We start from the raw sequence: 26886 nt of genomic DNA on the forward strand, positions 1-26886 counted from the left end.
AGACATAAACAGCGATGACACCTTCTAAGAGTCACCCATAATTAAATTCTCTTTCTTTCTTGAGCATGCCTCGTACTTAAAACCGCGGTTTGTCGACTCTCAGCGCTCAAATCGGCGAACTAGGCGAACTGAAAGATGCCTTAAAAGGGCCTGACACAGTAAGAACAAAGGACCGTTTCGAAACGTGTTCTCGAGGCCTTACTTTGTCGCTGTAGAATTGAGAACTAGAGCTGGGCCCCCAGCTGGTGGTGCTGGGCCCATTTGATAGGATCCCTTCATGTACTTAATGTGGGTCCAGCATTGCCCCTCGGACAGCGCTGCTGTTACGGGTCCGTTCAGCCTTCCCCAGCGTTATGGAGAGCATGTTATGACGTAGAAATCGGGTAATAATTTGGAGCACACGAGCACAAAGTACGAAAGCACAAATGTGGAAATTTTGACTGCGCACTGTAGGCTCCACCATGGGTGCAACCTGGCTATAGAGACGGGAAGCTCTACGTGGCCGGCATGTTTGGTCACATTCTGCAAGCACTGGCCGACTTTGTTCCCTTCAGGTGAGCCAGCGCAAGAGGTCAGAGATTACGCAGTGATCGGGCTAGCGTGAAACGTCTTATCGGTGGTTATAGCGAACAAGCATCGGTCATGAGGCGCATTGCAAACGTCACAGGTGTTCTTATCCTCTACAAGAAGCGGAGCTTCGCCGTGAGAGGGGAGGAGCGAGAAGGGGAAGGGTGAGCAAGCAAAGCTGCTGATTAGTGTGGACAGCGTCAGAATGTGTAAGCGCGATGTGCTTCAGGCAGAAGGCGTTCGTGGCAGACAAGGTTGTTGTATCAAGCGGACTGCGACACCAACACAACCAACGGTCATAAATCGCAGCGAATTTGCGCTCCCCGTGTGGAGAACAAATTTAACCCCAGTTTTCGCAGAACAAAGGAGGACGGCCATGATGACGTCCAAGAGATGACACACAGAACCCGATCAACAAAGGCCAAGGAGTACAGGAAAGCGAAAAAAGAAAATAGAGTAAAATAAGTTATTAGCACTGACGTCAGCCTGACTTTCATAGATGTTGGGACAGAAAGTATAACTGGTCCTCTCCACGCGGTGGCCATGGAATCAGACAGACCTGGAGTTTTAATAAATATGCAGTTATGATACATGCAAACAGCTGAACGTACAATTACTGTTTCAAAGGGCGGTAATATTTTAGTCTTTATAATGTAATCGAAAGCCCTCTCCAACACCTGAAAATACTGCATTGACACTTGCCGATTAATGTACAGTGGAAGGAGACGGGACAGAAAAGAACAGAATAAATGGTGCAACGAGCACTGTACAATCATTTTCATGAAGCTCGGTAGTCTGGACCATAACCTTCATGTATATTGCCAAGCTAGGGGACCATGAAATCGAGGTCCGCAGTCCAAACTTGGCATTGTGAACTTTCTAATGCACTTGTCAATTTCAGTTTATGCATGTTAATTATGAACAAATTAAGTTTTTTTGGTGACCCTGTGGTCCGTATACTTTTGCTTACGTGTTTACGTCAACATCTTCATCGCCTGTAACCGGTACTAGCTTTTATTCTAAATAAAAAGAAAATATTTTAATGCAAACAAACCTATTGGAACTGTCCACCCTTTTGCGATACCCAAATTAACGACCGGTATGTCACTATTAAATATTAATTTTCGTGACAGATGGGGATGGTACAACACTTGCAACCTTCGTAGATGAAAAAAATGTGGTTGATCCCTCTTATATAGGAATCGGTATAGAACACGAAAGTGAAACGTGTCTTCACAGAAGTAGTGTAATGTTTATTGCACATTGATATATAATGTCTATTGGTGTTTTGTGGCTAAAGCGCCCTTAGGCGTTGATGCACCCACGCTGACGCCTGGTGGCACGTCTCCTCCATCACGACTACCAACGTCGATGACCATGAGCAACCGTCGTGCATATGGAAGCTGCACTACGCTGCACACGCTAGCACAACGCGAAAGACGAAGCACGTAACTGACACACTAATACAACGCGCAAGACAAAGCACGTAACTGAATCGTCACCGAGTCAAATCAGCGCGTACAGCGCGTCGTAATTGCAGCCTCCGCGATCAACTTCAGAAACATTTTCAGAGCTAATTGCGGAGGCCACGCTCCGCTGTGCTGAGTACGGTGAACGCCACCTAGGTGGCGTTGGTAGTGCTTCTTGATGCCAGCGTCCCTTCGAATGCTGGCATCGAGGCGTCGTAGTGCTGAGACCACCGAAGCGTTCACTGTCGGTGCGCGTTAGTGTCATAATGCAGTACTTCTCTTTTCTGCTCGTAGGCGGCGGCACCGCCCCGAGCAAGAGCGCGGGTACACGGAGGAGTGTTAGATATATAAGGCGCGTCTGTGTAGCTCTCTGCAAATGCGTTTGTGGCGCAATGGGTTAAACGCTCGGCGATCTATCGTCGCGGACCGAGAGGTCGTGGGTTCGATTTCCAAATTTTGCATGTTTGTGGAACTTTTTCTTCTGGTTTCTTTCTTTGTATTATGTTCGTGTACATTGTAAGCTGACGTATTTCCGTGACGGAAATACGTCAGTGAAGTCTTGGTGGACCCCGGCATAAAACACTTTCGTGTTAAAAAGAATTTATGCCATAGCAGAAGCATGAACTCTGGGCTAGCACAGAAAGCTTGCAACGCTGACCACAAATGTTCATCTTATCATGCCGTGATCCACACATAACCCATCATCATTTGGCTTTGCTCTATCTTTATCGTTTTATCATCTTGATGCTCCCCTTCATTACTAAACTCACCAAACGAATGGGCTCTGAAGGTGGCGTATTGCTTCCCTAGAAACTCATTATGATTCCACCTTTGGTTCGATAAATGTGGTGACGTATTTATTTCAAAGCGCGATATGGCTGTATAAATAACGCGTCAGCCAATCATGCATGCACGTTTTTCAGGGGGTGGTATAAGTGGTCATCGTTTTATTTGTACTTCTTATGTGTATCTGCTTATCACTCACTAAATGTAGCTTTTTTTCCCACTGTATGTCTTCCTCTTATGGTCAGTTACGACGTCGTCTACGATGCCCGACGGTCATTTGGCGTCCGCCTGGCGAATGGATCTTACAACGGCATCATTGGACTTTTGCGCAGCGGGGTGAGCAAGCCTGTACAGATTTAGTGATCTGCTATTTTGGGAAAATATACAGGGTGTCCGAGCTATCACGCAGCACGATTTAAAAAAAGAGGAACGGCGTTACGCGAAGCCAACCTAGTGCGTATTGTTTCCAGTACAGTGGAGTAGCCACCAGTAATTTTTTCGTTACTGAGATTTAATTATTTAATTGTAATTAATTATCTAACTCGAGAAGTACTGTCCTAATTATCAAAGTGTCAATGAGAAAGTTGTAGAGCAACATAAAAAAAACTCCCGATACAGCTTTCTGTTGTTCAATACGTGCTACATAAATGCGTTTTTCCGAGTGTGAAAGAAGCCCGCGAATACACGCAGAATTGCCGCGCGACTGGCCGCTCGAGGCACTCTGCGTGACACCATGCTTGTAAATCAACAAGCATGGTGTCACGCACGCACATGCAAACATGAACGCATCTTACTCGACGACCGCGAAAACTCGCTGTCAAAACGCTGGAGCGCGGCAGCAGCAGCGAGCGCATTGACCTTCGGGCTGCCACACGCGTCAACATCAACGCGAACGAAGCCGCGAAAACACAGCGCAGGGGGGACTCTGTCCCCGTCGCAGATGGCTTTTAAGATACAGCAGCCCGGGTGGGCGCGCGCATCCGCTCGGGGCGCCCGCAGTAGACCCCTCCTCCACCCTCCCTTGTGTTGCGCGCGACTGGAAGGCGGCGCGCTTCCTTCCCGCTTCCCTCCCTTGCATATGCGCGAGATTGAACCGCGATCGCCGGCTCACCCTCGCACGTTTTCACTCTCACAGCATACGGCGCACGGCGATGACTGTATCGCCCTTGCACTTTATACGGAACCTCACGGCGACGACGACGCCGATGGTAGAAATGCGCCTACAGTGTCCGTATAATTGCTATCGCGGTAAAATTAATTTTCTCTCTGAATGTTTGTTCCCTCATCACATAGTCGCGCTTGAAATATAGGCTGAACCACCCTTGCTGATGTCGGTGACAATTGGTTCTGTACCGCTGTTCGCCCGAAGTTTCGCGACCCATGTGGGTCAAGTTTGTGCTCCGACGAGGAAACGTTAAAACCAGTTAGACTTGAGCCTATCATGAAAGCAATACATTACACACAGCTTCTGCATAGCGTTAGCTAGTACGAGGAAAGGACTGGGTAATGTGTGCCGATCCCGAAGGTGGCGCAGTTTAACTCGGCGTCGCAATACACTAGCTCCAACGAGAGAAGCATGTGAGAAACTTGCCCGCGCCAGACGTCACAAAGAGATGGTTTGCTTTTGCACAGCATATTCGTGAAATCGCGGCCAAATCAATCACGAAAAAAAATACGCTCGTGCTCTAATGATAAGAGCATGCTGTGCTGGAAGTCAGAGGTACCATCTCGTCAACGACCATGCATTTTTAAAATTATTATTATTGAAGAGGCTCGTAACGAGACGAGACGGGAACCATACCTACCGCCAAGTGCCCCGAATGAGGCAAAGAATGCTTCATAATGAAATGCTCGTGGGCTTCGGTGCACGTTAAGTAATTCCAGGTAGGCAAAATTATGTGCACGTGTATGCACGCGCCTGTGTATATGTAGGCATTTGGAACACCCTTGCAATAGTTTAAATATATCGCTTGAGCGTCGACCACACCGCGTGCCAGCGTTCTTGTAGCGGCAAGGGACGGCGGGATCGGCGACAGTGCCCGCGGGTGCGCAATTCGATTTCCAGTTCGAATGTATTCTGCTGCGCTTTTCGCTTCAAGAGGTGCCCCTCGCCGCTAAAAGACCGTTCACACACAGTGCGGTCGACGATCGCGCGATATTAGGGTATATTTCAATAGGTGCCGCCGAAGATAGGGGCCCTTATAACGATCAGTGCCTCTCCACGGCGCGTGCAGCGGACACGAACGGTATCTTTGGGTTTGGGTTTTCGCACGCCCCTAATTCTAAATTTCAGGAATAGCGAGGGTGCCCCAAACCTGCTTTGCGTCGTCTCAACGCCACCGCGAGCATCTAAAAAACGTATGAACGCCTCCTCATTGAAAATAACAAACTCTCAGGCATATGCTTTTCATCCTGTAAAATATAATGGATTGCATATTTGCGGATTGAAATATGTTCCTCCGGCATTATGTTTTTATTTTCCTTCCGCGTGTAGGTAGGGCGCTGCAATAGCGTGACACTAAGGCACGCCGGAAAGCCTTTTCTAAAGCACCTTCCCGGCGGGGCAGCTAGACCATGTGCACGAAAGCAAAGCGTTCGCTTGTTGAGGCACCCTAAGCTCTATACCCCTTATTATAAACCTTCCTATATTTAAAAAAGTTACAAAGGTGCACGTATACATATCTTGCGAGCCGTGCATATTAAATGTCTAGGGGCAGCAGCGTGAGGGACGAGAGTTGCTGGGCTCTAGCAGCCCGTGCGTGCAATGCTTGCCTGCCCTTTTTCAATGTGAAGTTCGCACCACAACCGAAGCGTTAGACAACGTTAGTTATGATAAACGAGATCAACAAGCAAAAATATTTTATGTGATGCGCTTTGACAAAAAAAAATGTGCGTCGCCGTTTTAGTCAACTGAAGTGTCTCTCACAAATTAAACTTCGTGTTGCGTCCTTTGTTAAAAGCAGCGCACTAAATCAAACTCATGCTTGAGAAACGACATGCTGCGGGAGCGGTGCTGAACAATAACTTCCAGTGCATTGGGTGTGGTATTTTCTAACAGTTCCTGCATAAAGACGCGCCGATCAGGTATGTTCATTCTTTTTTTTTTTTTCGTGTTGTGTTTTGCGAAAAGCGGCACAATAAACAACGCGTATGGTTTACCAACTAGCCCGTGTTAACGTCTTGTTGTTTTCACCGTTAAAAACGAGCTCCGTAACTGCAATTTGTTAGACGTGCACGATGCCGGCTGTCTTTCAGCGCTCGCTGCATAAAACAAAACAGAAAAAAAAATTGCCCGCCAATCCACCCTGTGAAGGTGGTTGGAAAGCGAAGCTTTTTACGCCACCCTCACGGTGACTGAGGCGCACTTGATATTTCACACACTACAACGTAACTTTAACCACGGTCTTTATTATTATTTACTTCACAACAATGTTCACTACTGCTTTATGATCGGTGTGATATACACTACTAGACTACCCCATAATGGGGTAGTCTAGAAAATGAACCGAAGCAGTTACTAGGCTGGAAGGGTTTCGAATGACGTCAACCCTCTTTCAAGCAGCTGCATAAGCTTTGCAACAGCTGCAATCTAATCTTACGGACCGCGCTGAGCCTGTTTCCGTTGTTTGCCCGCAGCCCTTATCATCCATCATGTTGGGTCATCACTTTGAAGCTTGTTTTTGTGGTTTTTCTTGCGAAAACGAATGCTTAGTTGTACGCTGAATGCCTGAATTCAAGTAAGCTATACGGGGGCTCTATTCTGGACACGCATGGCGGCTGCACGGCCGCCATTATCCGCCATCTTGGCTGTCTTATTGGCTGTCCAGAGGTCACGTGTTTTGAAATTTGTGCCGGGAAACGGAAGTTCTGCTAAATGCAATTTTGCGTTTTCGTCAGAATGATGAAACATGACGTGGAGCTGCAAACTTTATCGACCATACTTTTTTGTGGTCCTTGGCACCTCTATTGCGACTTTAACGCTTTAAAAAGAAAGTGGACGGTAGCGTGCAGAAGCTCGTGCAATGCATCTGTAATTTCGCGAATATGTGGTGGCGTTCCAAGATAGCCGGCATGTCAGCTTGCTGATTGGCTGAAGGAATATCCTGTGAAGAGCGTCACAGGAAGGGCTGTTTCGTAAACGTCAATTTGACGTTGCGTGACGTTGCGCTCGGCCGCCATTGCAGAGATTTTCCGCCATAATTTGTGGTGCGACGAGCCACGCGAATTATGGTAATGAGCGGCCATATGCAATAACAGTGGAGAGGCATGCGTATCGCCGCATTTTCCCTGTCATTTCGGGTCATAAAAATATTTTGTTCACAACGCGTGCTCATAGCATTTGCATCGCTCTCGGGTGGTGTTAGCATTTGTGTTTTGCACCATCATTTTTATTAAAAACACGTTTATTTGAAATAATATTGGTTGAAAATAGCAAACTTTCTGCGACATTTTGCACTTTTCACTATTGCGTTTGTATTGTAATTAATGTTAATGACTTTTCGCGTCATCAAAGGCTATGACAACGGTGACTTTTTAATTTACAAAAATAAATGTACACAAGACGGCGCCTTGAAGTTTCCTCTCGCGGTGCGAGTAAGCAGCGAAGTGCACAAGAGATGGCAGCATATGATGGCAGTGCCGGCGTTTGCGTCGCTCAAGGGGGGATACCTGTGGCGCGCGCAACGCTATCGAGGATATTCGGCCGCTTCTCAGCCAGACGAGTCGGGCTGAGTCACTTGCGGTTCACGAGATAGCGATAACGCGGCCTAGAGCGTGCGCTGATCATCACTGGCAGGTCGCGTATGTTGTCTCAAGGTAGGAAGCAAGCGCGTGGGCGCCAATATACGATGACTCATTCAGTTTCCCGAGGACACGCATCCTAGCTAATGAAGCAGACGACAGCCTGCGCGCATGCCGACGACGGAAGCGAGAAACGATTTTGATGGAATAATCGTACGCTTTTAGCCAGCTGCTTTATTTTTACTGGGGAGGAAAACTGTCTTGCTTTATCAACCACGCTAGGTTCAATGCCTACATTACAGTTTCATAGGCTAAACGTCAGATTTGCGTCACATTACGAAAGCAAAATGGGGCCATCGGCGCCATTTTGTAACCGTCACGCCTACGTCACGCCTCGAAGAAAATGGTGGAATGTCCAGAATAGCGGCTCTGCTATACCTGCAATTGTTAGCGGTTCGTCGGGATCGTTTTTTGCTTACAACGACGGACACGACAGAACCCTTGGCTGGTAGAGGTACAAAGCTTCGCTTTAAAAAGTTCCCCACCTTACGGCCTTCGTTCCAGGGAGCCGACCTGGCCGCTGCCCCGGTGATCGTGCGCTACGATCGCGCCGAAGTGGTGACGTACACTCCCCCCATGTACAGTGGTCACTGTGCGCTCATCGCTGTTGCTGGAGAGCCTGCCATCAACGCATTCAGCTACTTGTTCGTCTTCGACTGGCAGGCAAGTCACCCAACACCACGCACAGAAAACTGTCAAGCACGATGCAAACGCAGCATTTAAACCAGTGTGTTGAACCGAACCGTAACTGAACCGAAAACCATAGCTGAACCATTATTTTTTCTGCCATCTCGGAACCGAGCCCAAACTGGAAATTATTAGAGGAACCTTTCCGAACCGGTTCAACAAGCGGTTGAACCGGGTTGAACCGGATTGAACCGGATGTTGAACCGGGAATTTTCTTAGAGTGATAATAACTTCAACTTTAAACTTTGAATTTTAAACGTTCCAATTCACCTGGAACATATGGAATCTTTGTCAATATTTCGAGTTAAAACTTCCAGCAAATAAACCGTATTATCGCGTAAAATAAACAACATTATCACAACACAGGTAGTTGCAGGTGGGTCCTTGTCATTCCACTTGGTAAAAATGACGCCAAGAACAGATATGAAAACTACCAGGCAATATCAGTCCTTCCAACAAATTGCTTTAGTTTAGACAAAAACATAATAAGATTGTTATGCTTAGTTTCTTAACACCCATAAGGCATTCTCCTGTAACCAGTTTGCTTTTATAATCAGCCGCGGTACTCAAGCAGCACTTGATGAAGTTTGTGGTGTCTTAAAGTCAGGAATTGTAAACAACGAACTCGTATGTGCAATTCTTCTGGGTGTGTTGAAAGTATTTGTCCTAGTTAGGTATGAGACACTATGAAACAAACTATATTGTTAGCATTCAGGGATATATTTTTATCCATTATTATGAATTACTTATACGAGTATAGTCGATCCCAAACTGTTGCGTTATGGCTTATTCATAGAGCAATTCACTGGAGCGTATCAGTGGCGTAACTCAGAGCTGTATACTGGCGTCTCTCCTGTAACTTGTACGGAAATGATTTAGGTAATCACATTTCACATTGTCAAGTGTTACAATATGCTGACGACTCTCTGCTTATGCCTAGGCAGTCTAATTATAAAGATGCTATGGCTAACCTACGATATGACTCACAAGCAGCTGTGACTTGGCTTCACAATAAATTGATTACTGTAAACAAGAGTAATTCACGGCTGGCATGTTTTCATAACCCTTTTAAACGAATTTGCATCAAGGTTTCACTTACTCTACACGTGCCTAGTCTAAATAGCCAACCTGTCTTCTGTGAAGTACTTCGAAATTATTATTTCTTTTATGCTGATATGTCCTGGAATACTCATGTGGAACTCGTTCGCTCTGAAATTCAAAATTTTGCTCGTCTTTTGTACTCCATCTAGTCATTGTGTTCGCTCTAAATACGAAGGCAGATAGCATACTCTTTCACATACAGTGTGTGGCGATTTGGTATCTCCTGATTTTATTTTTGTTAAAATGCTGGGCGAATAGAGGTTGACGGTTCTAAAAAGTGTTTAAAGTTTGTTATGTAAGGCTCGCACAAAAACGATGACCAAAGTGTATTTTATACCTCAAAATGACTAATTTTGACATATTGTTCAAAGAAACAATTGTACGCGTATTAAGGTACACCTGGACAAAATAGTTTCGCATTCTTTAAAGGCATGACCGAGAGCTGTGTCCACGTGAGCGTTTTGTTGTACTTCGTCTATGCCCCAGCTCAGGAAGAGTATTCGCGAATACTACATTCCCAACCTTTTATTGCGATAGCAATTATATGGACACTCAAAAGCAGATTTCTGCCGTCGGCGTCGCCGTCGCCGTCGCTGTCGCCGTCGCCGTCGCCGTCGCCGTGAGGTTCCGTATGACGTCAATGGAGATGAAATCGTCGCCGCGCGCCGCCGAACGCTGTATATGCGAGTGAAAGGGCGCGAGGGACGCGCGCTTTCACGGGGAGTGAACGCACGGCGGAGAACAAACGCGCGTTCTGCGCTGTGCTCCCTTAAGGGCTGCAGAAGTAGGCGTCTCCTTCCTCCTCTACAATCACCATATATGTAGAGTAAACGTACCTTCTTCCGACGCGCGAAAGGCTGTGGGGAAGGGGGGGGAGGGGCAGGGAAGGGAGGTGACGTTTAGCTGCGGCACCAAGTGCCTATTTATATCAGAGGCTCCGGCAACAGTCACCAACGCCGCACGCATTTTGAGCGAACGCGGGCAAAACGCCGGCGGCGTCGACAACAGTTCTGCGTGTTGCCGGTGCTGCTGCAAGTCCAAGTTTATACAGCTGATAAAGCTGCTATCATTACTCCGTATAGCTCTCTTCAAATTTGCTATCGCAATTGATGCTTCGCCTTTCAGGTGAAACTGCGACAACTTTTTGTTAAATTTGCCTGTAGAGTTCTTCTCCATGAATGGATGCAAAGCTGAGAAGAAAGAACATTTTAAACTGCATGGTATTTAAACCTGTTATCTATCCATTTTCATTGATTGTGCTCTTATGTCAACAGCTGTCGCGTACTGCCCCTCAAACCTTCGTTTGGCTTTGTCAGGCGCGATTTTTTGTACTTCCATTATATTATAATAAACAGTATTTTTACTGTTTACTAGCACCCTTGGAAGTCCTCTTCTGCTAAGCCCTCCAGCAGAGGTGTTTGCTTTTGAATTTTCGTCGCCACTCCAAAATGAGGCCCCCGGAGCTCAAGTTACGTCGCAAAATACGTCGCAGGGGGCGAATTCCGGCTAAAGTATGGAGGCTGTTCCAGCACAGTGATGGAACTGTGTGCCAAAATCACAGACGCTATCAATGCAGAGTATGCAGCGGCATTATCGTGATGGCGAATTCAGTGCTGCTCTTTCGACAAGTTTGGTTGCACGCGGCGCACACGATTTCTCAAATGTTTCTGGACCTTCAAGTAGAAAGTTTCCTTGACAGTTTTACTATCAGGTGTAGGTTCCTGCAATTCCATGGCAATAAAAAAACACACAACCGGGATACTTTGATTCTTGCTTTGTTCTTCGCCCTTCTTTTATTTTTATTTTGATACGAAACGTCGAATGGCTCAATTGAGCGAAAATACGGCGTCCTGCGTCTGTAGCAGCGAAACGACACCTAAATTCCCATTGGCTGCGACGCCACGTCTCGAGCGCCTCTCGACTGAATTCCCATTGGTTGCGACGCCACGTCTCGAGCGCCTCTCGACTGAATTCCCATTGGTTGCGACGCCACGGCGCGAGCGGCCTTTGACAGAGCAGAAAGGTCGAACATGAACACCTGCTGCCCCACCAGTGCGCCAGGTGTTGTGTGAGGGGAGAGGGTAAGGCCGCGTCAGTGGCACGCGGCGTTGGCACCGCAGGCTGCTGCTGCTGCTTGCTGGCTCGGGCAGCACGTACCGCTATTGTACATTACTCGCAGCGCAAAACACGAAAAACCGCTCAGCGGCGTTCAAATGGACATTAACGCTTTCGCATTCACAAACTCATAAGAACTGATAAGGTGTCCTCGGATTCTTGATTTCTTTTGCTTGGGCTCGTCTTCTCTTTTTCTGCTCCTTGCTCTGCGATTTCATCTTGGTGTCGTATTCGTACATTTATATTTAGTTGCCGGCGATGACCTTCTGCAAGAATGTATCGCTGTCGCGTGAACTTTTACAAGCAATGCAACGTTCTTTTCGTCGCAACGTTTGCTCAGGAGTCCTCAGTTTCCACACGATCTTGGTGGAAACATTTTTCTTTTGTATCTTCAGTACTTTTGAGTGAACAGAGGTATATATTTTCTACCCTTGATAAATTTCTGTACCATTCTTGCCCAGTTTCACAAGAAATTTGACATTGATCGTTTGTTCCGTGTGTTAGTCGATCTCTATCACGGAAAAGACTAAAGGTTGGTTGCACAAAAAGTGCACGCAAAAAATTTGGCCTCGTCATACAGCAGTGCCACCCGCACTAAAGATCGACTGGTTCTTTTTTCTTTTTTTCGGGCAGCCAGAGCGGCGCCGCTGCACGCTCTCCCTCCTTTTTGCCGACTATACCTTCTGTATAGTGGCTGTGGCTATGAAGGGAAAGCTACGGGTGCGTGGCTGTTGCACATGGGGTTACCACGCCAAGTAGTTCAGCAGCGTTTGACAGTGCTTTTGGTTGCTCGGAACAGACGCTGAATCGACGCAGCCTCCACGTAATAATTAATAGGGTGTCTATGTTTTCTCTTTCCCAGCCTAAACTCACGTGGATTAAAACGCGGGACTCTTTTCAGAAGCGATATCACTTGTGCGCGCGTTGCCTCCGTAGCTTTCTCTTCATAGCCACGGAAAGTTCTCCGCGAGTATAGCTGCATTAACTTTTTGGACAGTCATCGGATCTACGCTGCAGTGTTGTAATGGTTTGAGAAAGCTTATATCTACCGACAATAAGGTACCTAATCTGGACCTCCCTCGAGAGATGCCTGAAAGCCACAGTTATAGGAGCGACAGTCTCGCAACTAATGGCTGCATGTTGATTCAAGCAAACCCCGCTATCGAACTGCATTTCTCAATTACATTGTTCATTGTAATTTTCAGAATGCGCAGCAGCCTTGCTAATAAATAAACCTTGTAGAAGCATTTGGTTTAAAGAGTAAGACTTTTATGCAAATACACCGAATGCTTATCAATATTTTCTTTTAGAGAAGTTTGGATTTGTAGTCAAAATCATGACCTTTCGCACTTATGACAAGGAGACTCCAAATTGCTCGTTTGCTTGCTTGTTTGTTTCCTTGGTTTGTTCCATTTTCTGGTCTTTCTACCGCGCTTTTTTATTGCGTAGCATTCTATGGCGAGTACCACATCAATTTTGCTACCAAAAACTTCCAATATCATGTCTGCAAAGCAAGAAAATAAAAAAATTAGCGTAGCTTGCACTAGTGGCGCAAGGCTAAAGAAACAGCGTAGCTGATCGGCACCTGTAGCTGGTCCTGGCCTTACGGGTTATGCTTTTCCGGAATTTAAGGATTATTGATCGATTATCGATTACCTAAGTAATGCGGAAAGTTGGGCGAGTTGGTGATTAATCATCATACCGTATTGGTGAAGCAGGGCACTGACCAGGGCAAAGTGGAGAGACCCAAGAATCTTGCCTTGCACATTTTTGACATCAGATCCAGGGTGCACAGGTATATAAAGATGAAGTGTTCGTTCTAAAATAAAATAGTTGCGAGTGCAGCGAGTTTCGTGTATTCTTGTGTGTCTCCACTTTGTCCTGGTCAATGCGCTGCTTCACCAATACGGTATGATGATTATCAATTACCTATTGATTGGCTATCGCAAGGTATTGGACACGTATTTCGACTAGGCTAAGCACTACCAAGTCATCCACAGCATTTTTCTGGAATTTATTAATTATTGATCGATTATAAGTTGGCTATTGATTGGATATTGCAAGATATTGGCCATGTATTTGGGCTAGGTTAAGCACTACCAAGTCATCCCCAGAATTTTTTACTGAATTTATTGATTATTGATTGATTATCGATTGGCTATTGATTGGCTATCGCAAGTGATTCGCCACGTATTGGGGTTAGGCTAAGCACTACCAAGTCATCCCCAGTATTTTCGGAAATTTATTGATTATTCATCAATTATTGATTAGCTATTGATTGGCTATCACAAGGTGTAGCGAGGTGCAGCTGTGCACAGTGACATCATCGCTAGGCGAGTTTTTGCAAACGCTACGCGGGGAAACGCAAAGCTCAAACAGCTCCTCTGTTAAAAGCGTGACACCTTCCCGTAGGAATACATAGTGCTATATGTATATATAGAAAATATATCAAGTTGGGGTGCACCAACTTGAATTTGGGAGTGGGTCAACCTAAATTCGGAGGTGATATGGGGCTGGACCAACCTGAATTTGGGGGTAATATGAGGGTGGTGGCTATATGTGGGTTGGCCATCCTAAATTTGGGGTTTATATGAGGGTTGGCGAACCTGAATTTGCGGGTGATACGGGAATTGGCCAACTTGAAATTTGTGGTGTGCCACCTAAAATTGGGGTTGGTCCAACTTGAAATTTTGGGTGTGCCCACCTAAATTTGTAGGTGGGCCAACTTGAATTTGGGAGTGGACCCATCCTAAATGTGGGGGTGATATGGGCATGCATTGGCCGACATAAATTTTGGTTTGATATGGGGGTGGGCCAACTCGGAATTTGGGGTGGGCCAACATGAAAAGAAAAGCACAAACTAGGCTTAAGATAGGGAAAGAAAAACGCGCCGAAGCAAAGAATGCTACACATCAGGAGACAATTCCCAGAATCTCTGCATTTTTTTTTCATTTTGAGTCTCCCGCTTTTTTGCTGACTCACTGAATGAACTTTTGACAGCTCTCGTAGATAAGTTCATATCATGTAAAAGAAGAAATAAACTATTTTTCGCTCAAATAAATTAGCCAACGAGGCTGGAAAACGTCGTTTTCTAAAGCATTTCATCATAATGATCATCAGCCTATATTTATTTCGACTGCAGGACGAAAGCCTCACCCTGCGATCTCCAATTACCCCTGTCTTGCGCTAGCTGATTCTAACTTGCGCCTGCAAATTCCCAAACTTCATCACCCCACCTCGTTTTCTGCCATCCTCGACTGCGCTTCCCTTCTCTTGGTATCCATTCTATAACTCTAATGGTCCACCGTTTATCCATCCTACGCATTACATGGCCTCCCCAGCTCTATTTTTTTCTCGTAATGTCAACTAGAATATCAGCTATCCACATTTGCTTTCTGATCCACACCGCTCTTTTCCTGCAGTCTCTTAACGTTAGGCCAATGCCTCCTTTAGAAGATGCCTGCCGCGTGAGCCGAGAAGCTGGTTCCTGCCCCTCTCCTCTTTCCTCTCCTCCACCGGGGTCGGCTGCGAGCGCTAGCTGCGGCGACCGCTCCAAACCTGAACCACGTGACCCTGCCTCCAAGATTACAGCGGCGTCTGTTGCAATCCCGGAGGCAGGACCCGCGGTCTCTCGTCAAGCCATTGGTCGAACGCGTGCCAGCCTCGTAATCGTCACTTCCTCCGCAACAGGAAGTAGGGTCGGCATCGAGCGCCGTCTCTCCGCGACCACCCTGAACTACGGGAACCTCCGCTCCAATGGGAAAACGAGCGACGCGGCAGGCATCTAGTAAAGGAGGCATTGGTTAGGCCTAACATTTTTCGTTCCATCGCTCTTTGTGCGGTCCTTAACTTGTTCTCGAGATTCTTTGATAAACTCCAAGTTTCTGCCCCATTTGTTAGCACCGGTAGAATGCAATGATTGTACACTTCTCTTTTCAACGACAGGGGTAAGCTCCCTGTCAGGATTTGGTAATGTCTGCACTCCAACTCAATTTTTTTTCTTCTGTAAATTCCCTTCTCATGATCAGGGTCTCCTGTGAGTAATTGACCTAGCTAAACGTATTCTTTTGCACATTCTAGAGGCTGACTGGCAATCCTGAATAATCGTTCTCTTGCCAGGCTATTGACCATTATCTTTGTCTTCTGCATATTAATCTTAAACCTCACTGTTACACTTTCTAGGTTAAGGTCCTCAATCATTTGTTTTAGTTCGTCCCCATTGTTGCTGAATAGGACAATGTCATCTGCAGATCAAAGGTTGCTGAGATATTAGCCATTGATCCGTTGATCCGAGTTTAAAGCCTTGAATACTTCTAAGTATGCAGTGAATAGCATTGGAGAGATTGTGTCTCTTTGCCTGACCCCTTCTTGATAGGTAACTTTCTACTTTTATTGTGGAGAACCAAGGTAGCTGTGGAATTTTTGTAGATAATTTCCAAGATATTCACGTATGCCTCCTGTCCTCCTTGATTACGCAATGCCTCTATGACTGCTGGTATGTCTACGGAATCAAATTTCTTTTCATAATCAATGAAAGCCTGATTGTACTCCGCAGATTTCTTGATTAACTGATTGGTGACATGGATATGATCCGTCGTATAATAACCCTTTCTGAAGTCAGCCTGTTTTCTTGGATGACTGAAGCCAAGCGTTGCCCTGATTCTATTGGAAACTATCTTGGTGAATATTTTATACAATACTGAAAGCGAGCTAACAGGCCTAAAATTAGCTTGCGTTCAGTATTGTGTAAAATATTCTAAAGCATTTAAGTATCCTTAATTCCGAACCATTATGAACCTGTATAACCGGTTCAAACTGCTTCGAACTATTATATTTTGCTACGGAGTTGAACATGAACCCAACCGGTAAATATCCAGAAGCCTGAACCCGAAGCAAACAAAAAACCTTTCCGGTTCGGCACCCTGGTTTAAACATGTTCTGTGGTCTCAGTGATTCCGCACCTCACGAGTAATAATCGTCTTCCAAAGTCAGCTCGGAAAGGATGGATAAAATTTGGCTGAAAACTTAAGTGGTGGTTTGCGCTAAAGCATGAGAAGTCAGCTTACGTCTGTTGCAGTGGCGGCGCGAGATATCTTGTGTACGTGTAGGCTCATGATTACTGTTGTTTAGCTCTATCGTTTGTTTGTTGTTTGTATGTAGGCAGCGACCGAAATTTCTTGCGGCATAACTATTGTAAGGAGCCCCTAACGGTACATATAGCCAACGTGTTCGTAACAGCAGGTTGGATTCATCGCGTTTGCACGGCAACGGTAAGCGTCAAACCAACTGTTAGATGCAAATAATCATTAGAAGAAAGCACTTCGGAGAGTTCGACTAGCAATAGGGAACTGCAACGAAGTACGTAGTCTTGCAAATGAAAACCTGCATATATATAAATAACTTTTTTAGCCCTATTGTGCAAACTTCGGTAGATGAAACATAGAAACAAAGAAGAAAAACTACACAAACATGGAAAACAAATTCGAGCGTAGTGAAAGGCGTCATGTATAAAACGTCGCGCGTGTAATGTGGAAGCTATGGGTTCGTCTTCCACCGGCGGCATCTTGTTCTTTCGTGCCCTTTCATTTCCGTTTACCTTGTCGTTTCTACATTTTGATTAAAAGAATGAATTATTTACTCAGTGCTTTTCTTCGCTTCATTATCTGTTGGCTTTATAATGTGGCGACTTACTGGAATCCAGCCCCTTTATTCCCCTTCCCTTCTCGTTCATCGCAAGCTTAAAAGAAAGTGCTCAAGGTCCGGTATTCGCTCCGGAAAATGTTCGTTGAATTATTAACAGCGGAGCTGTTTAAGCTCTTGGTTAGGCCGCGTAGTGCGAACAAAAAACTGCGTTTGAGGATGACGTCATCGCGCGTTGCCTAGCAACCACCTCGTTGAGGGGCGTGTGCTTCGCCTCCTCTCCCTCCATCCACGCTCCGGTAAGTGTGGAGGTACAGCTTGGCCGTGACGTCGCCCGGGAGATAAAGCTCGGGACGGCGGCAGAACTCTCGTCGACTCTGTGCCGTGCACATGTTTCCTCAACATGGGACGTTAAGGAGAGGGAAGGAGAGCATGCGCGCAGCGCGCGCTATGTTCGGGAGAGAGAGAGAAATTGAGAGCGAGAGAGAAAGAAAGAAATTCTAGCCGCACCAATGAGACAACGCGCAGAGATGCTGCCGACGCCGTCCGCGTTTCCCCGGGGCCACCGACGAACGCCGGTTACGTCGGCCACGCCTCGCGTCGAACTATAGAGTGCTGCGTATTCGCTGGCGTGGCGTCCCCGTGCCAAGCGTGCGCGCGCGTCAACGCTAGGTCGGACGCTAGTGGCCGTCCCCGAGTATCGTCCCAATACTCGGGGTCTGCTAAGTTTGGCTAAAAACCAGCCAAACCAAACCAAGTTAAGCAAAGGAAAGCAAAGTTAAAACTAGGGAAGAGCCACCAGCTTCGCTTTTTGCCCACTCTTCGCACCACTTAGTGTGAAGCTGCCCCTAATTTTTTAGGGCAGCTCTAGATGTGTGTTTCTTGATCTCAAACTTATAGTATTTGGCGCCGTACAGTTGAAGGGTTTGCCACACCATCACCTGTCAAACGCTGCTCAAGTTCAGCGGGACATACAGAAGATTACGATGCTCAGATGCATAGAGATGATTACGAAAGGGTAGAAAAGGGGGTTGGCGCGCGCTCCGCCAGGATTCCGTCGTGTCAGATCAGTTTCGGCCACGGAACCTTCTCCGTGGTTTCGGCGCGTGGGTGGGAAGGCCACGCATGGTGCGTTCCGCCGAGGAGCAGGCTGCGTTTGAGCAACGGTGCCGCGAACTCGCTTGGGAAAGGGCTCGTCGTTGACGTGCCGATTCTAGCGTGAGGGCTCCCGAAGCCAAGGCGAACTGTCAGCCAAGAGCCGCGGACTCCGAGTTGTGGAAGCGCGATGTTGAGGTCAAACGTCAGCGAATAGCCGCGGGACCCGGAGTTTAGGGCAAGTGAAGTGGGACGCCTGCCACAGCGTCGTCTTGCCACAAGCTTCGCTTACCCCCATTTTCTCGACAGGGGCAGAGCTCTGAATTTTTTCACGAGTAGTATACTCAAGCATCGGTTCAATGTTGGCACCGCAAGTTGTATGATTCGCCCTGAAGGTAACATAAATGTAGCAGGGCGGGCAAATCGTGGGGGCTAGCTTGAAGAACTTACCTTGGCCCTTACCAATAGCAACTTACCTTGGCTTAATTTGTACATTTTCTTGCTTGTATTGCAATTGACCTATATATTTGTATTGTGTGTTCGGGCGTTTGGTTCTTAAGCATATAAATAAATTTCTTGCAATGTACCATACTTTAAAAATGACTACTTTCGTGACCAGCGACATTGAGAAGCATTACCAATGTGCCATATTTTTGCTAGGTGTTTATCTAAGCCAGTATTCAGTTATCGACAGGTTGTACAGGTATTTTTTCATTCTTGATGACGTGTTGTTTACATGTAATGACATTACAGGTGTGGGCAATGCTGGTAGCTTGCATTCCGTTGGTGGCTTCTGCGGTCGCCTTCGTCGAACATCGCAGGGTTCTGACCAGGGGCAGCTTCGTGTGGGAGACCTACGAGAACACCTGGGACATTCTGCGCTCTTTCTCCTACGAAGGTGCGTACAAGAAAAAGAAAATCCACCCTACTCTCCGTAAAATTGCTGTTCCAGGTTTTTATGCTCGCACCTTTGATGCTTTTAGTATTCATGTGTGACTTTGGGTGGCGCCAGTGGTGACGCTGCTTGCGTTGCAAATGATTTACAGAAATTTGCTTCGAACTTGGGCACCTAAATCACAAAAATAAATGTTAATTGAGCTGGTCGCAATTTTTTGCCAACTATTCTCGGCGATATTAGAGCACATATTGCGCAAATGCGGAAGTGGGCCCACAGTAGCAGCACACGAGACAGCAACATATTCGAGTGTTACTTTGAGCACCATGAAGACCAAAAAAGAAGAAATCATGTGCCTAATGACCCTGTTTAGAAACATACACAATTGAGACAAATATAAGTCAATGCGAAGTCCTAATCAGGGCGCGCATTCACAAAGCAACATCTTAGATTCTTTCCTTGGGAAACAGCGCGTATTATATTGCATTGACTGTAGATATATTAAACAACAAAAAATAATCAAATATACTGAAAGGTATGTGAGTTCTGTAATGTGCAGGGTAGGTTACCTTTGTCAGGCACTGCCTCCTTTTGAGATTTTCTGTAGCTTCAAGAAATAAATTCACACGTACATTCAATTCTCTACTGCTTTAGGAAATCGGTGCATGTATAACACACGCGGGGTTCGCTTTGATTTTCTTAAGGCAACATATTTTAGATTTGTTCGAGGTAATGCACGTTTAACTTTATGCATGTAAAAATGCCGTAAACATTTAAAAAAATGTTGAGGCACTTCAGTGGGCAAACTACGACAAATAAACGGCACTGCATATCAAATAAATAATCTGAATATTCCTTACTTAGGCCTAAGTTAGGCCTAACGTAGGGAGACAGGAAGATAGTGGTGTGGATCAGATAAAAAACAGGGATAGCCGATATTCTAGTTGACATTACGCGGAAAAAGTGGAGCTGGGCAAGCCACGTAACGCGTAGGATGGATAACCGGTTGATTATTAGAGTTACAGAATGGATACCATAAGAGGGGAAGCGCAGTCGCAGCGGCAGAAAACTAGGTGGGGTGATGAAGTTAGGAAATTTGCAGGCGCAAGTTGGAATCAGCTAGCGCAATACAGGGGTAATTGGAGATCGCAGGGAGAGGCCTTCGTCCTGCAGTGGACAGAAATATAGGCTGATGATGATGTTGATGATTCTTTACTTTGTCACGACACCTTGCATTACCAATACGCTGACACCCTCTTTAGTAAACAAACGTTGAACGAAAACGAAAACGAAATGAGGTTTTAGTGCTCCTGTATTATTTCGCCTCAGGGTGAGATGCGTACAAATTTATACCCTGTCATAAATATGTCAAGAACGATGCATTACGGTTTTAGAGAAGCTTCGCTATTTGTGCCAACGAAGTAAAACAAACCATCTTTGATGTCAGTCCTGTTAGAAGTCGCACCCTGTTTTAAAACTGACCAGTTGAACACTCCCTTTTTGGAGTCTTCGGGGAACAATCGGACTACTTCGACTTGTTTGTGCAGGTCACACTACGAAGACGAACAGCCATGCTGGCCGGCTGCTCTTCTCGATATGGTGGCTCACAGTGCTGGTGCTTACCAATGGCTTTGCCGGGCAGCTCAAAGCCAGCATGGCCATCAAAACCGAGCCGCCAAGATTTCAATCTGCAATAGAGATCGCGTACCAGACCGCCGTACGACCAGTCATGTGGAAGGACACTGTGTTCGAGGTATACGTACGGGTGAGCACGCAATTGTCATCTGTGACGTGACTCGACGATTAGCTAAGTGAAGGCATTTGGTTGTTAAGAGACGGTATTCGTCGACGTAACTATAAGCCTTCATTCAGTAATATCTCAAAGAGAAGGTTATGTTCCTTGCATACACCTGGTGTGAATTCTTCCTCTATTGACTTTAATGTAGCGAACGTGCAAAGCGCAGTCTGTAAGCATGAAGTCTAGGTGATAAAAAAATTAGGAACGACGAGAGCACTGATAATACACATTTGCCTGCCAGAAACGTTGTCACAAAAAGGCGAGTGCAGTGCGTAGAATTGCCTGTATTTTTTCATATTTCATACTTGTGCGAGAAAAAAAAAACTCGGCCCGACTATTCTTTTTTCTCCACGCTTCCATTAGTCCTCGACTTTCTTTCGCTAACGCATCATGCATTTAAAATACTCGGAATCATTTCTGTTGATTTTTTTTTTCTTGCGTTTGTTGACATTTTTCGCCCTGGCTTCCTATGCGTCAGGGTGCTTTCTGCGCCCGGCAGACTGTGGAAACCAGCATGTGCGTCATCGCTTGAGCACCGACGCACAGCTTAACCAAATAAACACGTATGTTTATTTGCTTCTTCGTTAGCTTGATCGCAATAAACTAACAGCACTTACCCCACCGCGGTGACATGGCTAGATGCGGGCATTTGGAGGAAACAAAATTATGATAACTCACTGGATGGTCGGTGAGAAATAAAACACAAAGAAAATAAAAGAAAAGAAATCACATCATCTCACCCTACGGGCAACCATGGTGGGATGCGAAAGCATCGCGGGGGGTGCGCATCGAGTTTCCGTTTCGTTTCACTTGGCAACACAACCCAATGAAAGTAAGAGTGAGAGAATGTATTGAGACGAGAGGAGACGTTTGTACGGGGTTGTTGCGTCTTCATTTAGAGATCGTACGTGATTCCTAGCGTCGGTGCGCGCGGTATCTTGAAGACGATGGCTTTGTGGTCGGTGAAGTGTAGCGTCAGTGGGTCATGCTGCAGAGGGTCGAGTTTAAAATTTGCGAAGACGAGGTCTATGCACGTTCCCCTGATGGTGGTGGGTTGCTTGTGATCTTGGGAAATGCATCGCAAAGAGTATACGTCCTTCATGTGCTGCACCAGCCAATCGGTTGTCAGTATGTCTACGTTGCAGTTCCCTGAGAGTATAAAGGGCGCATGTCTGTAGGTCTTATTGTACTCTACCATGCTCCTTGCGAGGTAAAGTACGACGCTTTCTCTTGAGATGTTGGGTTTGAGGTCCGCTTGCCGACGCTGACGTTTACGTTCAGCTTCCCGAGCCTCCTCTGCTCCGCGGCGGTGGCGCTGCCGCTGCAACTAGCGCCGACGTTGTACATGGCGTTTCGCACATCGTTGCACAGAGGGAGAATGACGGAAGCACAGCGAACGCGCGCTTTATACTGCGCCGCGACACTTGTGCCGCCTACCGGCGTATCCTTAGAGAGAGAGGGAGAGAGTGAGAGAGAGTTATATGCAATGATTTGTCCGCGCGTCTCGGACTTACGGCCGCCACTGCGCGTTGCATAGCGCAGTTTGCAACACCGACACCGCGTTGCAATGCTAACAACGCGTTCCAGCAGACCCGCTCCCTGCGAGAGGGCGGAGGGCCACGGTCTTCCGGTGCCTGCGTGGGAGCGGCCCGCGACTGCTACCGACTCCCCCTGAAAGGGGGCGTCCAAACGCAGTTCCTCAGGACCTGAATAAAAGTTCTTTGTCTGTCTGTCTGTCTCTCTCACTCTCATAGCGCGCAAAACCTCTTCACCTCACAGATCACGATCTGGCGCTGAGCCGTGCTCCCTCAAGGGCTGCAGAAGATAGCGCCAACCTTTCCCTTTCCCTCAAGAACCACTTATCACAGATCACGAGCGTGCGAACGTGCCAGCTGTGGACGAAGACGCTCGAACGCAATCATATGGTTCGCATAAATGCATGTACGTCCTGCAAGCGTGACTGTATAGCCTAGTGGTTACGAGCAGCAGGATAGAGTATGCTATCTCAGGCCGACCTATCTGCCTTCGTTCAAATGAATTATCTCTCTAGTGGTTACGACGCTCGCCTTGGGACCGGGGGTACGCGGGTTCGAATCCCGCCTCGGCAAGAAAATTTATTATCCTATATTTCTTGATACGAACCACAAATTACGGCTGGCTTAAACAGCTTCGCTGTCAAAAAGAAAAGAAGGCACAGAAATACTAGCGCTTGGCTAACCGAGTATTGGCGGAGTCAAGTGTTCTGCGGCGACTGGTTTCATAGGAGGATTGCTAGATGATGGCTCAATCCTACCGCTGCTATGAAAATAAGTGTGGCGCATGTATTTTCACAAGAGCTGTGTGTGTATAGCTGCGATATTGGCGATAACGGGCTCTTCAGTAGCCATACTTTCCATATTGTCGCAGTTAATAAACGACAACATACGAACGTTATAAATTTGCTTTACGGAATTTTTAAAAATTGCCTGTGGCAGGTAGCATAATTCTTATCCTTGAGCTGGGTTATTCGAAGAGGCGGACATTAGTAGCACGAGAAACCGAAACACATATTTAACTAAATAACAAAAACTCACTATTTAACTTCTTAGTTAATTACTTTACGACACATATTGCAATTTACGAATTGTAGCTGGTGAGATTGTCAGGTGTATCCACTTGGAATGAATTTACAGAATGACACCAGTTTGGAGATATGCGCCATCAAACTCGCCCTAAATATGCACTGTTGTTCCACTTACTTTTTTACCTATATGACGTTTTATACATTGAAGTACAAAAGTAACTGGAACGCCAATGTATTTAGTCCCACACTTTGGGAAACATCTCGAGAGTGGTGTCATCCTGGAAATTCATTTAAAGTGGATGCGTCTTGCAAACTCACCGGCTAAAATTCGTAAATTGCAATATGTGTCATAAAGTTATTAACTAAGAAGTTCATTAGTCAATTTTTGTTAATTACTTGAATATGTGTTTCGATTTCTCGTGCTACTAATGTTCGCCTCTTCGAATAACCCAGCTAAACGATAATTATGCTACCTGCCATAGGCGATTTTTAAAAATTCCGTAAAGCTTAATTTCTAACACAAGGTATATCTTACAGTGCATGTCCCATATATTTCATATATTTCCAACAATCGCTTATGGACATATGAGGTTTTAATTTTCAGAGCACACTGCCGTAAAAGCATCACAAGAATATTCAAAAACAAACCTGAACCAACTATCCCTATTTATTGCTGTGCTAACGTATTGGGGATCCAATATAGAAAGCTTATGCGTTCCCGTATATCCTGTGTGGTATGTCCCATATATCCTATGGGTTACTCAACATATGACACATCGGAACACACAGGTTTTTATAAGGGATTTCGATATGCTCATATATCGGTTTACCGGAAATGGAACGTGTTCTTTATCGGTGCTTACAACGATATCTCCGTTTGGTGCCGATACCTTACGTGACGCAGACATCCACAAGGTCATCTCTCCGAGCACTGACAAGCCTCATTCAACGCCACGGTGGATTTGTGCCCATCACCGACATGTACTCCGAGGACGCCATGAAGGAGCTGTACAGTGGTCGTGCTGTCATCATCAGCGACCGTGACGTCAGCATGCACATGCTGGCCAAACAGTGCCGGCTCAACGGCGGGAGCCTCTACGTGGCACCCGAGGAGCTTTTCACGCACTTCATGACTGTGGCCCACTCGAAGCGCTTACCGCGAGCCCTAGAACGCAGGATTCACGGAAAGTATGTTTTCGCCTTCTTCGTCAAGTCGCGACATTTTCGCTTGCCGCAGTTTTAGTATTTGTCACTCGACCTTGTCTTAATAACCATACACAGTTGCCACACACAATAGGCACCCACACCCACACAGTTGCCATACACAATAGGCACCCTCCAGTACACAATGCCCACACCCTCCAGTAGCCTGGAGGGTGTGGGCATTCCCAGGTGCAGTAATGTACTGTCGGCTTTCCTCCACAGTAGGGGCAGTATGAGATGAAAGGGCGAAGCGTAAGGCGACAGGGGAATGAATTAGTATGCAGTCGTCGCCAGGCGACGGAAACGTCTCGGTTAAGCCTATAATGTGCGGGAGAGGGAGCGGAAGACGCTCTTGCTATGTCTGTAACGTTGTAGCGTTTCAGTGTATAGTTCAGTGGTTCTGTTGATGAGTCGTCTTAGTTGGACAGCTCTTCGCATGGGACCCGGTTAGCGAGCTGTCGTGGTACCGCATTAGCACGTTCATTACCACGAAGAGACGCGTGACCAGGTGTCCAGGCGATACGCATCATAAGTAACTTTGTGGGGTGTAATGATGTGACAGTACGGTGTGTGCAGGCTGTCACCATATTTTGTGCCATGGACATCGCGGTAGTCACTGATTTGCAAACCCTTCTTCATGATCAAAAGATCACTTATGAGAACAGATTTGCCACATTCAATATCCCAGTGTTTGGAGTTATCAATTATTTCACCTTTGCTCTGCGATCTGCTAACCTCCTGGCTAACTCAGATGGTCGAGAGAGCGCCCCGGAAGAAGCGTTGGTCCCAGGTTCGAATTCCAGGACGAATTCTCCTCAACTGAGAAGATTTTTTTTTAGAAACCTGAATGGGTTTCCTTTGTAGGTTCTTGCTACAAGACGGATAGACGTCAATTCTTCCCTTTCATGAAGGATTCTCCACCAGAATTGAAATGCTATATGCCGTCAGTTTTAGTATTTCTAGAATACGTAGAATACGTATTTCTAGAATACGATAGTGACATTGCGCTGCATGCAAAAAAAAGAAAGCCAACCTTGTTTTTAGTTCTGCGAGTGCGCAATGACATTATCGCAATCTCGCTATCTCTAAATCTGTCGTGTTATTATTAGTTTTTTGGGGGAGGTGGGGAGGGAGAGGGGAGGTTCACGCGGCCAGAAGGTTGAAAACCTGAAAAAGTCTAGACCCTTGACTTAAAAGTCATGCCTCTTAGAATATTCCTAACTTGTAGTTATGATTACATAGCTTAAGGACGCCAGTTTTCCTTAAAAGCCTCAAAATTCAACTTTATTGGTTCGGAGTTCATTTTATGAGTGTTGGCTCTTCTTGTGAGCGTATATAGCGCAGAATAGCATATAAATGGCAGCGTGTAACACTCTGTTGCTTAAAGAGTACTGTCACCTTACCTTACCTGTTTCTCGTCTTTTTTATTGTTTTTTTTTTCGCCGTCCGCGCGCCATCCCGGCCTTTCTTTTCGGCAGAATCAGAGCCATGATTGAGTCCGGGCTTCACGCTAAGTGGTACGACGACGGCGTGCAAGACTGGCACCGCTGTCAAGGCATGCAAAAGGCCAGCGCCTCCCACGGAGGCGAGCTGTCCTTCAAGGTTCTCCGATACGACGACATGGCGGCCATTTTCACCCTGTGGGCCATCATGGCGGCGCTCGCGCTCGTCGTCTTCCTGCTCGAGCTGTGCGTCCACAGAATGGCGACGCGACCTCACCACAGGCTCGCTCGAATGGAAGCCAGGCGGAACGCCCGCTGCATCGCGCAGGTTGCGGCGCAAGGCGTGCGAGTTCCACAAACTTAAGAATCAAAAATCGTTTTACGCCGAAGCTCTACAGGGGAGTTTGGCCACAGTTTTGGTGGGACTGCATCGGCGGCAGCGGCTACGTGTCAGCGGTGTGCTTGGTATCGAGAAGGCTTAGGCGCATATTGCCGAACGGCACCGGTGCAGTAGAGCTGTCGCAGCATATACAGTGGAACCTCGTTGATACGATTGTGCGTGATACGTTTTTCGGGATGATGCGTTTGTTTTCTCCCGATAATGCGATTTGGCTGGATAATACGTTGGATTATACGATTTTTGGATGATACGCTTTATTTCCTGGTTCCCGTAAAGATCGTATCAACGAGATTCCACTGTACAAACATGCATCAGATAAAGCGGA

At 46.4% G+C, this 26886-nt stretch overlaps 1 protein-coding gene across 1 annotated transcript; it reads left to right on the forward strand.

Moving 5' to 3' along the window:
- The first annotated feature begins 507 nt into the window (after positions 1-507).
- On the forward strand, positions 508-26525 carry LOC119448835 (probable glutamate receptor). Its single transcript, XM_037712046.2, has 7 exons — positions 508-554; positions 3068-3158; positions 8127-8285; positions 19014-19158; positions 20703-20920; positions 24421-24704; positions 26198-26525. The coding sequence occupies exons 1-7, from the start codon at positions 508-510 to the stop codon at positions 26523-26525; spliced, it is 1272 nt and encodes a 423-aa protein (XP_037567974.2).
- Positions 26526-26886: the final 361 nt, after the last annotated feature.

This window comes from Dermacentor silvarum, chromosome 4 (assembly GCF_013339745.2).
Source record: "Dermacentor silvarum isolate Dsil-2018 chromosome 4, BIME_Dsil_1.4, whole genome shotgun sequence".
Taxonomy (NCBI): Eukaryota; Metazoa; Arthropoda; class Arachnida; order Ixodida; family Ixodidae; genus Dermacentor; species Dermacentor silvarum.